At 51.0% G+C, this 15484-nt stretch overlaps 1 protein-coding gene across 1 annotated transcript; it reads left to right on the top strand.

Annotated features, from left to right (window-relative positions):
- The first annotated feature begins 970 nt into the window (after positions 1-970).
- LOC125344567 (ral guanine nucleotide dissociation stimulator-like) lies at positions 971-8395 on the top strand. Its single transcript, XM_048337054.1, has 11 exons — positions 971-1105; positions 1296-1489; positions 1988-2047; positions 2791-2984; positions 3234-3467; positions 4260-4474; positions 5136-5351; positions 5609-5712; positions 6164-6224; positions 7380-7463; positions 8270-8395. Exons 1-11 carry the CDS (start codon positions 971-973, stop codon positions 8393-8395), a joined length of 1623 nt encoding a protein of 540 aa, XP_048193011.1.
- The last annotated feature ends 7089 nt before the right edge of the window (positions 8396-15484 follow it).

The following is a 15484-nucleotide window of genomic DNA, read 5'->3' as shown; positions in this document are numbered from 1 at the left end:
GCTCAAGTCTTGCTTTTCCCTTTGTTCTTAGTTTTTATTATAATTTTTTATTTTTTATTTTGCCAGTCCTGGGGCTTGGGCTCAGGGCCTGAGCACTGTCCCTGGCTTCTTTTTGCTGAAGGCTAGCACTCTGCCACTTGAGCCACAGCACCTCTTTTAGCCATTTTCTATATATGTGGTGCTGAGGAATTGAACCCAAAACTTCATGTATACGAGGCAAGCACTGTTGCCACTAGGACACACTCCCGGCCCCCCTTTTTTCTGTGGTTCATTGTTGTCTTGCATGACTTTGAGACTCTTGCAAAGATCAACCTAGCCTTGAATTTGGGATCCTCCTGCCTCAGTCTCCCCACTGTGGGAATGAGAGGCCTGCACAACTGGTTTACAGTTTATTCTCTCTCTGGACACAAGGTACAGGAACCTCATCTGTACATGAGTGCAGTGCAAATGGTGACATGAACTCTTGGGATCCGCAATCATAGGATAGACGTAGGGTCCTACTCAGCGTAGGACATCCACACAAACGGATGCTAAGTGGAAGCACTAGGAGGAAGTGGGGTGACTTGGGGACTCCTGTGAAGCAAAAACACTTGTGCCCGGGAAGGCATTTGAACTGCATGAAGTGACTGAGTCTCAACCCAAGTCAGTGTGTCCCCCAAACCATGGACAGAAGACAGTGGGGAGGTGTGTGGAGGTGTGTGTCCTTCTGGTCTTGCTGCTGACCTACCAGAGGGCCCAGACAGCACACAGTGGACCTTTGAGGAGGTCCATTGAGACTGAGGCTCAAAGGGAGGGACTTCCAGTGATGACACCAAATCCAAAGGTGATGTCACAATGGGCAAGGCAGAGCCCACAATTCTATGCTGCTGTGTCAGTTCTGTTGTAGGAAAACTGGGGGCAGCAACATGTTTTCCTGCTGCTGCCCAGTATTTCGCAGATCGAATCCAAATGAATTTGATATAATTCGCCGATGCTGGGTCATCCCTTGTCCCAGTCGTCTTTGCAGAAATCCACCATGCATGCCACAGGTGAATCTAGGGAGCCCGAGGAGAGGAAAGAGGGGTACTCCACTCACCTACTACTCTCTGGCAGCCTCAGACCCCCTGTGTGTTTCCATTTATGTGGGGGCTGTGGATACATGGGTGTGTACACGTGTGTGTGTGTGAGTGTGACTGAGCTTACCTATGTGTACATGCAGATGTACGCCTCAGGCTGTTTTCATTGTATGGCCATGAGCCTTTGCCCAATGTGCTGTTGTTTCCATGTTTCATCTATTTCTCCTTTCTTCACCCTAGCATGGGCGGATTTTAGCCCCAACCCTTTCAGATCCCTGCAAAGCAGGATATATTCCAGGAGGCAAGTTGGAGAAGTTAGTCGACCATTTGGTGCCTTCCTTGCTCTTTGGCGATGCCTCCTTTATCCCCGTATTTCTGGGGACCTACCGGACTTTTTCAACCCCCCACCAAGTATTGAGCCTACTGTTCAATCGGTATGTGCCAGGTCTGACTCGGACGGGCCCAGGGGCTAGGGCTCGGCATGGGCTGTACCAGTGTGAATCCACTTGCATCCTAGGACCTAGCATGCTAAGACCAACATCCAGACTGCCTGAGGCTGGAGCAGTGGGATGGGCCCTCAACATGCCTTTCCCACTTTTGGCCTTACACACCAGGGTAGCCAGTACTGTGGGTGTTGCTGGGAGTTGCCCCCTCTCTCATGAAGAGAGGTCAGTTCCTGACCTAACTAAACCACACTGGGAAGCCCAATGGGGACACCGAAGAGACCCTGCACCCATTGAGCTAGGTGGAAGGAAGCTAGTGGGCTCACGGTCTAGTGTGGGGATGCATTTGCAGACCCTTGGCCCCACTCAGTGGAAAGAACAGGGAGATTCTTGTCATCCTGAGCTCCATCCAATGCTCAGAGGGACCACCAGGAAGTGTAGATGTCACCAGCAGACACAGTGCAAGTGACATGTCGTGGTGTCCCCTAGATACGGCTCTTTTGCTGATCGTCACGATGAGGAGGCAGGAGCGCAGGAGCAGCTTCAACAGTGAGTGGGCTTGGGAGAAGATGGAGACCATCTGTCTTCAGGGCGGGTACATTGGAGAGCCGGCCTTGGGGAGGCTTGGGCAAAGGCAAATGGCACCCACTTGACTTGAGATTCCTGGAGGAGGGCTTGATTCCAGGCAGAAATGTGTCCACACAAGGAGCTAGGTTTGTGATCCTCTGTGCCAGAGGAGAGTGGGAGAAGCCTCTGGCACCGGGACAGCCCAGGCACATTTGCCTGCCCTGGCAAACATCAGGGCTACACAGAAGGGGGAGGCACACCCTGCTTCATCGTGGGCATTCAGTAGGTTTCCTGGGGCTCAGTGAGCGCTCAAGGGTCAGGATGTGTTACTTGTATCAAGAGTCAGACAGAGACAGTTCACACAAGGCTCAAGGACTTCATGAAGCATACTGGAAGTGCCTCAGTGAGGACGTGCAGGGTTCTGGGGGTACCAAGAAACAGGACCACGCAGCCCAGAGTTGACCTTTTGGGAAGGGCACCCAGGGACACATGGAGGTGGGTGTGGGGCTTTGGTGAAGGGGAGAGTGGTGCTCACACCTGTGATCTAAGTCTAGTCTCACCCTCCTGTAGAGGTTGCCTGGAACCCAGCCAGGTCAGCAGGCCTGCCCTGGGTTATGGACATGAGCAGGCTCAGGAGCAAAGCTCCCACCCATGTGCTTGAGGGGATCTGAGAGGAGAGGTCCAGCCTGTGACTCTGCTGTTCCCCCCTCCCACCCTGCAACTAGAGCCTTCTCATTCATCCTGGGTTCCTGGATGAAGGAATACCCAGAAGATTTTCTTCAAGCACAGGATGCGACTTGCTTAAATCAGCTAGTCCAGTACCTACACCACAATATGCCCGGGTCCCTGGAGGAGCGTCAGGCCCGCCGTCTGCTCACCCAGCTGGAGCACATGCATGCCAAGCAGCCTGAGCTGGAGGGTGAGTACATGGGCTGGACAGGAGACAACCGCTGTGAGATTCTGAGTTCTGTCCACTTGAAGAAAGCTCAGGCCTACCATGGGCCCAGGAGAGAGAGAGAAAGCCAGGGAATCCAGAGGCCTTGACGGAAGCCTGGCAAGGCTCCCTGGGGTGGAACGGAGGCACTGGTGCTTGTCAGGGAGGCAAGGGTCTTCTGGCATTAGGAAAGACTGAGGGGAAGGCGGTCCTGGAGTGGATCTTTTCTTGCAGCTGTGCCTACAGTCCCAATGCTTGCAGACAATGCAAGTGCACAAGAATGGGCACCTGAAGCACTGGCTCCAACACCCAGCATGGAAGCAATCCTCCCATCTCAGTCATATCTAGAACTGAGTACAGCCTCAGAACCCCCCTCAGCTCCAGGACATGCTGTGGAGCTCCAGCATGAGCCACTGGGAGATGGATATTCTGGCTCCCCTGCACCATCTTTGATGGAGCCATCTGCAGGTCAGTCCATGACCCACAGCCTTTCCCCTTCCCCAGCACCAAGTCTGGAGCTTAAACTCCAAGACTCAGCTCCTCTATCTGATTTAGGAGGGGTGACATGCAGCTCTGTGCCTGGGTCACCTAGCCCAGTGGCACCAACAACTTCAGCGCCAGGAATACAAGCAGCAGGCCATGCAGGAGGAGAGACCATGTCAGTGTTCCCTCCAGAGTTCCAGCCACCTCAGGGCAAGGCTGAACCAATTGCAACATGCACTCCAGCACTGGAAGCATGTGCCGTTCAGCCAGTGATTCCCCAGGCCATTACATCATATAACACAGGGCCAGAGCTAGAGGACCCAGGCCATGCAGAAGGAGAGGCCATGTCAGTGTCCACTCCAAAGTACCAGCCACCTCAGGGCAAGGCTGAACCAATTGCAACATGCGCTCCAGCACTGGAAGCATGTGCCGTTCAGCCAGAGGCTCCCCAGGCGATTGCATCATATAACACAGGGCCAGAGCTAGAGGACCCAGGCAATGGAAGACTGGACTCTGCTCTGGGTCCTTGTGTGGAGCAAGAGGAGTCTTGCTCGCTTGCTGGAGAGGCCGCCTGCCTTCCTCCTCCTGATGAGGAACCAGAGCCATCTGCACGAGAGCCTCTACCCACCACCCTGGATGTGGCAGCCGTCCCAACTGCACACCTAGACATGGATGCCACAGATTCAGGAGGTGACTCGGATGCAGCTGGTGCCATGGATGCACAGCACGACCTGCCAGTGGCTGATGAGACCCATCCTGCTCTGCTCTGTGCTGCAGAGCCAGAGCCCGCTCCACCTCCAGCTCGAGAGGCAGACATGCCTGCTGAAGTAGAGCCAGCTCCCAGGGACTTCCTGGACCTGGAGGATTTTCAGGTTTCTTCCAGGGAGCCGTCGCAGATTTCCATGAAGGATTTTGAAAATGACCTGACCGGAGCACACGTGCTGGAGTGGCTGCCTGAGCTGAAGGCAGAGCAGTTCTCCCTCATGGCAGTGGTGAGGAGCTAGGCAGGTGTGGGCCTGCAGTCTTTCCTTTCCACCTCTACTGCCCAAACACATCATTTCCCTGCCCAGGAGATTTCTCCTCCATATCCCAGCTTGACGGTTGCCAATCCCAGTCAAGCCATCTCCACTTCCACAGGGCCCCTGGGAGCCACAGGGCCCACATGGATCCAAAAGGCTCCAGGATTGACATGGAGGAGCAGGCAGGACCCTAGTCCCATTTGTCTTTCCCCTGGCCTTTGCACCCTTTGCCCACACTAGGGTCCTGATGACTCTAGACATCTCTTGGCACACACACAGGATCAGCCTGAGGTTGGAGCCCAAATGCCAGGGGACTGGAGACAGAAGGGAGGTGCATGGGGAAAGTCAAATCAGGCCCTGCCCTGGGGCGTGCAGGCCGAGGCACCTGAGGTTGGCAGAAAGAAATCACCTTAGTAAAAGGGTGACCTCCTTCCTGTGTCCCCATGCTTTCATTAGGTTCACCCACATTCCCGGGGCTCTCAATGATCCAGAAGCAGACCCTGGAGATTCCTGAAACCCTAGACACACTCGTCAGCTTCCTGAGCCCCAGTCCCTAGCTCTGCCTCCCTGCCCAGCCAGGGGCTTTGGGTGCCTCAGGGCAGACTCTCACTGACCACTCACTTCCTCTGTCCAGGAGCTCTTCAAGAAGCTCAAGCCTTACCACTGCCTGCACTACGTACGAGCAGACCCCAACGATGAGAGACAGGAGCGCCTGGCACCCACTGTGCTTGCCATACTGACACACTGCGACCAAGTGTCCAGCTGTGTCATCACCACCTGTCTGGGGAACCACAGTGTGCAGGCTGCAGAGAGGGCTGAGGTGGTGGAACACTGGATAGAGGTGGCCTTGGTATGCTGCAGCCGGGGCCCAGGCACCCTTCTTCCCTCTCCCACCCATGCCATGAGGCTGCTGCTCACTCACAGCCCCCTGCCTGAGGCCTGAAGCCCTGCCCATGCTCTGCCCTGGCCTGGGCTCTTTGCAACCCTGCTCTGCCATCTCCCCCAAGCACCACATCCTTCAGCCCAGTGACAAGGCCCGGGCCTAGGGCCCAAGCAGGAGCACGGGAGCTAGCTCCACAGCTCACCTCACACATTTCTCATCCCTAGCAGTGCCATCTGCTGAAGAATGTCTGCTCCCTCTTCGCAGTACTCTCTGCTCTGCAGAGCAGCCCTCTCCAAGGCCTGAAGAGGACGTGGAGAGCTGTGTCCAGGTGGGTGTGCCTTTCTCCTGGGCAAGTGTTGGTTCCTCAGCCTAGCAGCCCTCCTCTGGGAGCCCCATGGCAATATCCCGCACAGGCACTGCAACTCTGCACAACTCAGACACCTTGGGGCCTGGCCCAGGACTTGCCTGCTAGACTCGGCTTCCTTTTCTGTCACATATGGCACAAGGCCACAGTGGACTTTGTCCTTTGTAGACACTGTAGCCACACCAGTCTGTACAGGGTTCTGCAAACAAAGACACTCTGGAATTTGCAGGGGGGGGGTGGCAGTGGGTTCTCCCACAAGGCTTTGCTCCAGACCATGGGCCCTAAGGGCCCCGCAAGAGCCACACCCAAAGTTCCTCTCCCATTAGGATAAAGTCTGTCCTCAAAAAGGAAATCCATTCACACTCCTCCTCTCCCTCCTTCTCCCACCTTTACCTTGTCTCTGCCCATCCTCCAGGGACAGTCTCGCGGTCTTCAAGGAGCTGAAGAGGATGTTCTCCAAGGAGACAATTTACAAGGTGCCGTGAGCCCTGGAATAAGTTTTGTCCAGGGGAGGAAGGGCAAGACTTCTCTCCCCATTGATTCCCTTTCCCAAATTGTAGTGGGAATCATGTATGAATTCTGTATGACTCCTAAGAAACCAGAAGCATCTATTCTATGCTTGGGTATGGGGTATATTGTAAGGGGAGCAAAAGGCCAACCCTGGCAACACAGTGAATGAGTGTAAGAGGAGCCAACTTGGGTGTCTGAAGGTGGAGGAACTGTCAGGATTGGAGATCTCCAGCATCCTGCTGGGATTTCCTATCAACCTTCCTCCTACTGGGTGGCCTATGAAGAGGCTAGCCTCTCTATACCCAGCCAATCATGCCTTGCTCTAATTCTATGTGGGATCCACATCCCAGGACAGAGGCCTTGCCAGAAACATGGGGTTGGGATGGAGGGGTGGGGAGTCCTCGGGACCAGGCAGCCGGAGGGAAATCTTTTTGGGGATCCAAATGTCCACTACCACAGTGTAGACAGGCCTTGGTCGAATCTCTGACCTTCCCAAGGAAAGAGTCCTGATGGCTACCAGGAGCCTGAGATACTAGAGACAAGGCTGTGGCTGTCCCAACACATGGCAAGTGGGGACTCTGGAGGGTTGGATGGTGAGAGGATAAGTGTCTTCTAACTGCATGTGAAATCCTGCCAGGGGCGACCATCCAAATATATGGCCATTTGGAAGAAACTCAGGAGAAGCCAGAGGAAACCGAAGGAACTGGTGAGTGTATATGCCTGAGGCCAGACACTTCGAGGAGGAGTGGAGGGGACTCCCACAGCCCAGCCAACCTGTTGGCCCACTCCCTGAATTCCCCATCACACCTGGCCTCCGTCCACTTGGCATGTTGCCAGAGTCAACATGTGGAGCTGCAGCCACCCCAGTGGCAGGTGATGGGCTGGGCTACACAGCTTGCACATCTGTCAAGGGCCAGCCCAGGAATGAAACAGACCCAGAGTGATTCCCACATGCAGGGCTGAGGCCTTGGGTTGGGCTTGAAGGGTGGATCATTGGGGGAATGAGCTTGTGTATCACAAGATCTTCCTGGTGGCTGGCTCCATGGGGATGGGGTAAATGTGGGGAGGCCAGGGAGGAGCCTAAGAGGACCCTTCTGATCTTTCTCCACCCACTGCCACAGGACTATCCCGAGGGCACGGTCCCTCACCTGGGCACCATCCTCACACACCTGGCCTCACTGCAAAAAGACAAGGACTCCAAGAATGTGAGTGAGCAGGGGGCTCGGGCTGGGAAATCACATTGGGGAAAGGAGTGTCTTGCTGACCTTGACCCTTTGACCTCCAGCAAGAGACCCAGTCCTCCCCAGCCCCAGGGTGCCAAGCACCACAGCCATCCGCCCTGCTGATTCCCCAAGCTTCCACACCCCAATGTTGCTGATGACTTGGGGACATTTCTCAGTGGGTGGTAAGGGAGGGTGAGAATGTGACACCAGGTCTTTAAGGTGACAAAGCCTATGGGGTTAGCGTGGCCTTGTCACTGGAAGCCTGGGTGAACGCAATGTCCAGAGACAGTTGAGCAGTCAGATCCCTGTCCTGAGACCCCAGGGACTCCTTGCCCTAGACTGAGAGCAACCCTGGTCCAGGTGTGGACCCATGCTGCCCTCTGCCGGCCTGAATTGGGGGCACAAAGTGACCAGGCTGCCTTCAATGTGGAAGCCCCATTTTCCAAACACATTGGCTCTTTGATTTTCAGGGCACTTGGATATCCATGAAACAAAGACGAGAGGTGAGAAGATGAAGCCTTCCACCACAGGGAGGCAAGCTGTGCAGGCCCCTGAGGTCCTTCCTTGCCTCTGAAGATGGCCACATTTGGTACAGAGGATAGGACATGGGGTCCTAAGGGGGCATCTAGGACAGCTTCCTGGGGGTGGGCACTGCATCCTGGCAGAAAAATGAGGAGAACACTGAGTGTGAGACAGAGAGAGGAGAGTAAGCCCAGGTAAAGACCCCAGGGTAGGCCTACCCTGCTCTGGTCTACGCCCATCACTTTCCTGGCCTTTCTCTCAACCAGGAGTTCAAGGTGATGTCCCTCATCAAGGAACTGCAGGGCACGTGTCAGGAGCTCCATGTGGTTCCTGAGGTGAACTTTGTGTCATGGTTCACCAATCTGAAACGCCTCAGTGAAACTGAATGGTGAGCTGCAGCAGATCCTGGGGGCAGCAAACATGGGGATGTCCAGAACCAACCTTGACAGCCTGTATCCTGAGGCAGCATCGCACTGGGGCCCATGGAAGGCAGGGTGCAGGGGCTCCTGAGTCCCCAGGCTTCCTGGGAGGGAGCCCCAGTGTGGAGCCTGCTATCCTCACAGCCACTTCCTGTCTTAGTGCCAAGCTGTCTATGGAGCTGGAGCCCTCCCGTCAGGGCATGCTTCCTGGACAGGAACCCCAGGTGGAGCCCTCTCATGAGGAAGCCCTCAAGACAGTGAGTGCCTGGGCCCACTGGGCAAGGGAATCACAAGGGTCTGCATGGTGGCATAGCGAACCCGAGAAACTGGCCCCGGCATCCCACCTACTTCCACACAGCCACCTCGTGCTTAGGCTGTGTGTCCTGAGCTCTGCCCAGCTCACTTTCTTCATTGGGCTCACATGGTGGCCCTCAGAGCACTGGGCAGATGGGCTACTTGGAAGGGAGCAGAATAACGAAGGCTACCTCAGGCATGGGGGTGGGAGGGCAGTGGGGTCTGGGGCAGCCATGTGTGCTCAGGGAGTCCCTGGAATTAAGACAGCCTCTCCGTTCAGTCTCCAGGCTCCTACCAGACAGCTCAGCAGAGATGGCAGCTCCCAGTTGAAGACAAGTGACCGGCTCCGCAGTGGGACTAGCAGCGCTCCACCCACCGTGCAGCTGGGTTACTCACCCCGTCCTTGCTGCCACTGCTATCGTTTGTACCAGTCTGCCCCAAACATCTACAGGTCAAAGATACTTCAAGAATACGATGGAATCTTGCCACTCCTGAGCCCCCAGACCTTCAGGAGAGTTGGCCAGGAGGAGATAACCTAAGCTGCATCTCTTCACCCCAGATGCCTGCATACACTCATTGGTGTAGATTTGAACAGAAGAAAATACCAACTTCCAGTGCATCCTGGCAAACACAGTGTGTGAAGCGCAAAGCCTCAAATGTCATGGTTTACCAATAAAGGAGGGTGGGTGGGTGGGTGGGTGATTTAGATTAAAATGTTGAGTTAAAACACACCTAGTCCATTTAAACCATTTTTCTATGAGAGCAAGGTTTTGTAGGTTTTAAGTTAATGGTAGAGACTCAAACATATCCAATTCTAAGATGATATCTTCTCAGGCTTTGAGGTCATGTCTTGCAGAGTATGGAAGAACAGGTCCCCCACCCCTTGTGCTCTGTTTCGGCGAGGCTTGTTCTCCACCCAACAAGTAGCTTTGTCTTTAAAAGCTTGGTGCAAGCTGTTTCAGGCTGCTGGTCTTTGAGACAGGAGTCTCCTATGCCTTCCCAGGCCTTTCAATAAGGACACCAAAATTCGGTCTCTCAGAACATGGCTTCTCTGATAAGTTATTAAGTTTCAAATTCTCCTTCCTTGGGATTTCATCGAGATAAAATAATTCTTCGAAGATACAATCTACCGCGGCTCACAAAAGCATAACTGGAACGGTCCTATCGAAATATGGATACTGGATCTACGTAACCTAATCTTGATATCTTAATAGAAGCTAGTAGCTGATGATGACTTTCTGAGAACTCTAGAGGTGATGGAGGACATTTTTTGGATTGCAGATGTGTCATGATTGTAATAGGGAGGTCAGATGTGGCCAGCACCATCATTGACTGCGGAGGGGTGTCAGATTGACTCCAGCTCAGATTAGAGCAGAAGCCAACTCTATCTTTGTTGGGACCCCTTTCACCCTCGCGCGTGTTCCGCCCCGTCCTTCTGGGCAGAAAGCTGGAGTGCAGCCCAATGTGCAAACCTTGGTGGTGTGTAGTCGCGAGACGCCCCTCCTCCCCTCACACACTTAAAGAACAACTCGGGAGTCAGGTGGGCGTTTCGGGGTAAGCTGGAACTTCCACAGGGTTAACTCAGCGGAGGGGTTTATATAACAGTAATGGAGGCAGGAAAGGGAGGGACCTGGAGTCCCTAGCTCAGATTAGCCTGTCGCTAATCACAGTGATGTCATGGAGCTTCCCTCAGAGGTGGAGATCACAGCTCACAGAACCGCCTCCTTGGGCTCCACTCAGCACCATTATGATATCTATGTGCTCCAAGCCAGTTGGGAGGTGGGGCTGGTTTGGGCCACCTTTCCAGTTCCAGAGGGGAGTGGGGGGGGGGGGCGGTGGGGAAGTTAGGAGTGGTTAACAGCCATGAAGCCTCAGGGCAGGAGAAGAGGCAGGTCTCTGGACCGGACTGCCCCTTAAAGGTATAGCCAGAGCCCAACACATCTTCACTAATATCTCCCTCACCCTATCCAGGGAAGTTCCCCTTAATTATGATAAATTATGTAAATTGACCATCTGAGGCCTGGGAGGTTCAAGGGAACCTGTGTCCTCCCATGAGTGGGCATATCCACCTGATGTCAAATCCATGCGGCAATTCTAACTAGAATGATAGGTTGGTCCAAACATACTATGAGATAGACTGTAACTCTATTGGCCACCTGCGTGCAGCCTAGCATTCTGTAAGTGCTGTATCCTCACCAGTTTACAAAAACCTGTTGAGTTTTTCTTTCCCCATTCTGTCTTATTTACCCAGTGTTTGCTTTGCTTATGTATAACACTTTTCTCGTGCTGGTTATGTGGTTTCTGCCTTGTGCTAACTGCATTCAGGGCTGTAGGTCTTTGGGAAAGGAATCTACCCGCAGTCACCAAGTTTCTAATAAAGATTCCCAATTCAACCTTTGAAGATGTGGCTTCTCTGTTTCCCCTGGTTGAATCCCTGTGTAACATAACGCTATTAGGAAATATTCTGTATCACCTCAGTGAAACAAACAGTGTAGAGCCTTCTGACCTAAAAAGTAAAGGCATCGTTGCCCTCATTGACACATGCCAATTATAGGAAGAGGAGTTCTAATCATTGTTCTAAACAGTTTCAAGAGGGAGCAGGGGGCTTGGGAATGTGGCTTAGTGATAGAGTGCTGGCCTAGCATGCATGAAGCCCTGGATTCAATTCCTCAGCACAATATACACAGAAAAAGCCAGAAGTGAATGGAAGGACTTGGAAAAAGTTATACTAAGTGAAGTGAGCCAGACCCAAAGAAACATGGACTCTATGGCCTACCTTATTGGGAATAATTAGTACAGGTTTAGGCAAGCCATAGCAGAGCATCACAAGGCCCAATAGCTATACCCTTAGAAACACATAAGATGATGCTAATTGAAATGAACTCCATGTTATGGAAACAAGTGATATATCACAGTTGTAACCGCTTTCAACGTCCTATGTGTATGTGTAGTTTCTATTATAGATAATGTTTTGTATCACCTTCCTATGTTTGTACCTACACTATCTCTGTAATCTTATCTGAGTATATTGGAAACCGTGTTTACTGGTATTGGAAGTAGGAAATTCAAAGGGAATACCAAATTCGAGAGACGCAGGGTAAAAAAAGAGAAATAACTTCAAAAGCAATACTTGCAAAACTGTTTGGTGTAAGTGAACTGAACTCCAGGGGGGAGGAGGGAAAGGGGGGGAGGGAGGGGGGGATGAGGGACAAGGCAACGAACAGTACAAGAAATGTATCCAATGCCCAACGTATGATACTGTAACCTCTCTGTGCGTCAGTTTGATAATAAAAATTTGAGAAAAAAAAAATTTGTGCACACCAAAAAAAAAAAAAAAAAAAGCCAGAGTGGCACTGTGGCTCAAGTGATAGAGGGCTAGCCTTGAGTAAAAAGAAGCCAGGGACAGTGCTTAGGTCCTGAGTCCAAGCCCCAGGACTGACCAAAACAACAATAATAAGATCAGGAATTAAATTTTTTAAAAAAGCCGGAGCAAGAATTGTTAAGTCCGTAAACAAAGGAATGAGTCTGATAAGATGCAAAAGTTAAGTAGAGCTTTATTTTGCACCAACCATCAAGAGAGAACTGACCGGCCAGGACTACTCCTGAACAGGAGCACCCTGACTCAATCTTACAGGCTAACTTTATAGGGAAAAACCACAAACCACAGGGCTATGCCTGACCTTTGATCACAATCATACTAGGAGAACTTCACCATGGCACTGTTGCTGTTACCTAGTTGATCGTTAATTATTTTTTAAATCACCTATTGTAACTTTACTTCCAGGAGCCAGCCCAGGTGTCTGGAAATGATTGCCGCTCCCTTTTGGGGCAGTTCCGCACTCTTGATGTTCTGGTTTGTGCTCAATTCAAGCAAAACTACATCAGCCAGGGTGACTCTGAGTTCATTCTAGGTTGGGGTCAAAATGGAGTCAGCTGGGCTTTTAGACTGGCCCCTTCAGAGCCATTCCCAATTCCTTTGACTTCACAAAAGCAGAATTTCTCTGGACAAAACCGCAGTATACCAAACTCCAACCATGACAAGGAAGGAAAGTAGGGCTTGTGGTCCTAGAATCGTGCACAGAACAGTGGCAAAGGGACACCAGCAGGAGATCAAGAGAGGATAACAACATCCAGCAGGTCCTCATCTCTTAACCTGGGAATGCAGTAGTTTCAACATTCCACAGGAATTCATTGAGTACATATTTCCATACCAATGGGATAAAGGAGAACCCCAGAGGGTCATCTCAATGGACAGTGGAGGAAGATTCACACAGTCAGTGCAACTTCCAAACCGGATGAAAACATTCCCTGAAGCAGGAGAGGAAAGAATTTCTCTAACCTGACCTCATTTGTGTTTAAGATTGTGTGAAAGCCAGATCTCCAGTGCCATTTGCCAAGGCTGGCATCAAACTGCAATTCTCTCAATCTCTAGCATCTTAGTGAAGTAAGAGGATGCTGGATCTCCCGGTGCCATCTTGGCCACATGGTGGATAGGGAATAGGGTTTAACTGGTGCTGTCTTCATGGTGAAAGAAGGAGAAGTCCCACCTCCCAGGTGATGGGTGTGGCCCTGCAAACCAGTGCCTTGGAAGACTCTCAGTTTCCTGTGACCCTGCCCTGTGACCTGACCCTATCTTGGGGTCAGACAGCTCAGAAGCCATTAAGCCAGGCCTCCTGTGCTGTGTCCCATCTCCTGGCTCTCCCCCGATCAAAATGGCCTCCCACTTCAGCAACCCACTGGGGCTGATCAGGGCTGTTGGCATTGTTTTTCTGCTCTTTCTTCTGCTGTCATGGCTCAGTTTTTTTTTAACAATGTTAAGTATCTTCATGGGCTGCAGGTCTGTGACAGGAGTCTTCCTGCAGGCAGCAGCTTTTTAATAGACTCCCAATCTGACCTCTCAAAATGTGGCTTCTCTGTATCTTGCCTACTGGACTGACTTTACATTAGCACTCCCTGCTACCTGGTCACAGAACACATCCTGCCTCTGTCCTATAAGCTATGGTAGCAAAATAACTCATTTGATTAAGTCCTGCCTGGATCCTCATTGAAGACATTGTTTTGAGTATCTAAAGATACAAACTGTCCACATTAAAATGACCTCATAGTATTGAAAGGGAAAAGAAATCAAATCACAAGGAAGACAAAGTCTGACCAATCTTCAATTCTGAAAAGAATGGCTTTGTCCTGATAGCATTATAGTCTTCACTGCAATTCTTTTTATTAAAACAGTTCCATCAAGACCCTTAGCTACCAATGACTATTCTTTAGTTACAGATATTCAGGCCAAACTTTGTTTTTGATTCAGAGCCCAGGTATAGGAGAAAAGAGTTCCTCAAGTCCACATGTTAGTTTACACATGAGAGGAAATGATTTTGCTTAGGACACTTTTCCCCTCGCAAAATATCCTATGTGAAACTATTAATACAGGATATAAAGCTGCTAGTTTTTGTTTGGAATGGTTTGCTATAGGAGATAAGAAGCAGAATTCCCTTTTTTAGTTTTATCTGTAGAAACTAAAGATTCTGAAGATGTTCACAAATAAAGAAAGGGGGAAACATGTAGCCTTCTGAATTAGGAGACCATGACCAGGCCAGGATGCCAACACTGCTGTCTTCATCTAGGCACCGGTTGAGCAGCTACTGGGGACCACGGTCTCTACCAAGTCCTTCCTGCCTTCCCTGAGCTCTTTCCTACACTGGGGAGGTGGACATTGGTACCCCATCTTGCTGAGGAGAAAGTTGTGCCCCTGCCAGCTCACCCACCATGCCACAAGCTGAAGTGCTTTGGCAAGAAAATACACAGTTGTCAGGCTCAGGAGGCAAGGGTTGCAAAGGCTGAGGGTGCAGGTGCTTATTGTGCAACTCCTCTTTCTCATTCATACTGTGGCTCTGCAGTCTCCGTTTAGCATCCTGAAGCCCTGAGAAGCTCACCTCCACTATATATCCTTGTTCCCTCATTATAAGTATGAGTGAATCATTACAAGTTAGATGCATATACGATGAACCATATTAAAGCAATGAAAACTGAAGCATCTAGTTAAACTTTTTGTTTTCTTTTTGTGGGTATGTATGCTGGTCCTGGGACTTGAACTCGGGGCCTAAGCACTGTCTCTTAGCTTTTTTGCTCAAAGCTAGCACTCTAGCACTTGAAACACGGCTCGACTCTCAGCTTTTCTGGTGGCTAATTGGAGATGTCTCACCTTATCCTGCCCAGGCTGGCTGGACACCAAGGTTCTCAGAACTTGGCCTTCTGAGATGCTAGGGTTACAGTTGTGAGCCACTGGCACCAGGCTGAAGCTAAATTTGAATAGCCACTGCATGATATTCCTGCATAGTCTGGTTAATGCTTTGCCTACGTAAAATTTTCCAAAGGTACTGTGTTTTGACTACATAAGCCTGGCTTTCTTTCAATTAGAGAAGGAAACAGGTGGGGAAGTGATATGAGAATCACCCCAATTGTCACCAGGCTGCCATATGGCACTTTTTGTCCTTGGATGGTTCGCTGATGATTCATGAATTATCTACCAGAACAGTGCTATTCATCTTCATAGACACAAAACTGTCAATTGATTTTGAAAGGCTCCAGTGTTATAATACAAGTATGAAAAACTACGTTGATAAAATACCCAGAGTTTCCACATTGACATTAGCCTGTCTTCCTGTTATTATTACATTTTTGTTTGGTTTGGTTGCCAGTCCTGGGGCTTGAAGTCTGGGCCTGGGAGCTGTCCCTGAGCTCCTTTTTCTCAAGGCTGTCACTCTACCACTT

This window comes from Perognathus longimembris, chromosome 2 (assembly GCF_023159225.1).
Source record: "Perognathus longimembris pacificus isolate PPM17 chromosome 2, ASM2315922v1, whole genome shotgun sequence".
NCBI classification, from domain to species: Eukaryota; Metazoa; Chordata; class Mammalia; order Rodentia; family Heteromyidae; genus Perognathus; species Perognathus longimembris.
This window is presented reverse-complemented; position numbering and strand designations above follow the sequence as displayed.

Bases quoted from the DNA above. Each gene is read 5' to 3' on its own strand.
- LOC125344567 (XM_048337054.1), top strand. From the start codon at position 971: ATGCTGGGTCATCCCTTGTCCCAGTCGTCTTTGCAGAAATCCACCATG. The intron at 2,985-3,233 runs GTGAGTACATGG...CTTTTCTTGCAG, and splicing joins CAAGCAGCCTGAGCTGGAGG to CTGTGCCTACAGTCCCAATG. The intron at 6,225-7,379 runs GTGCCGTGAGCC...CCACTGCCACAG, and splicing joins CCAAGGAGACAATTTACAAG to GACTATCCCGAGGGCACGGT.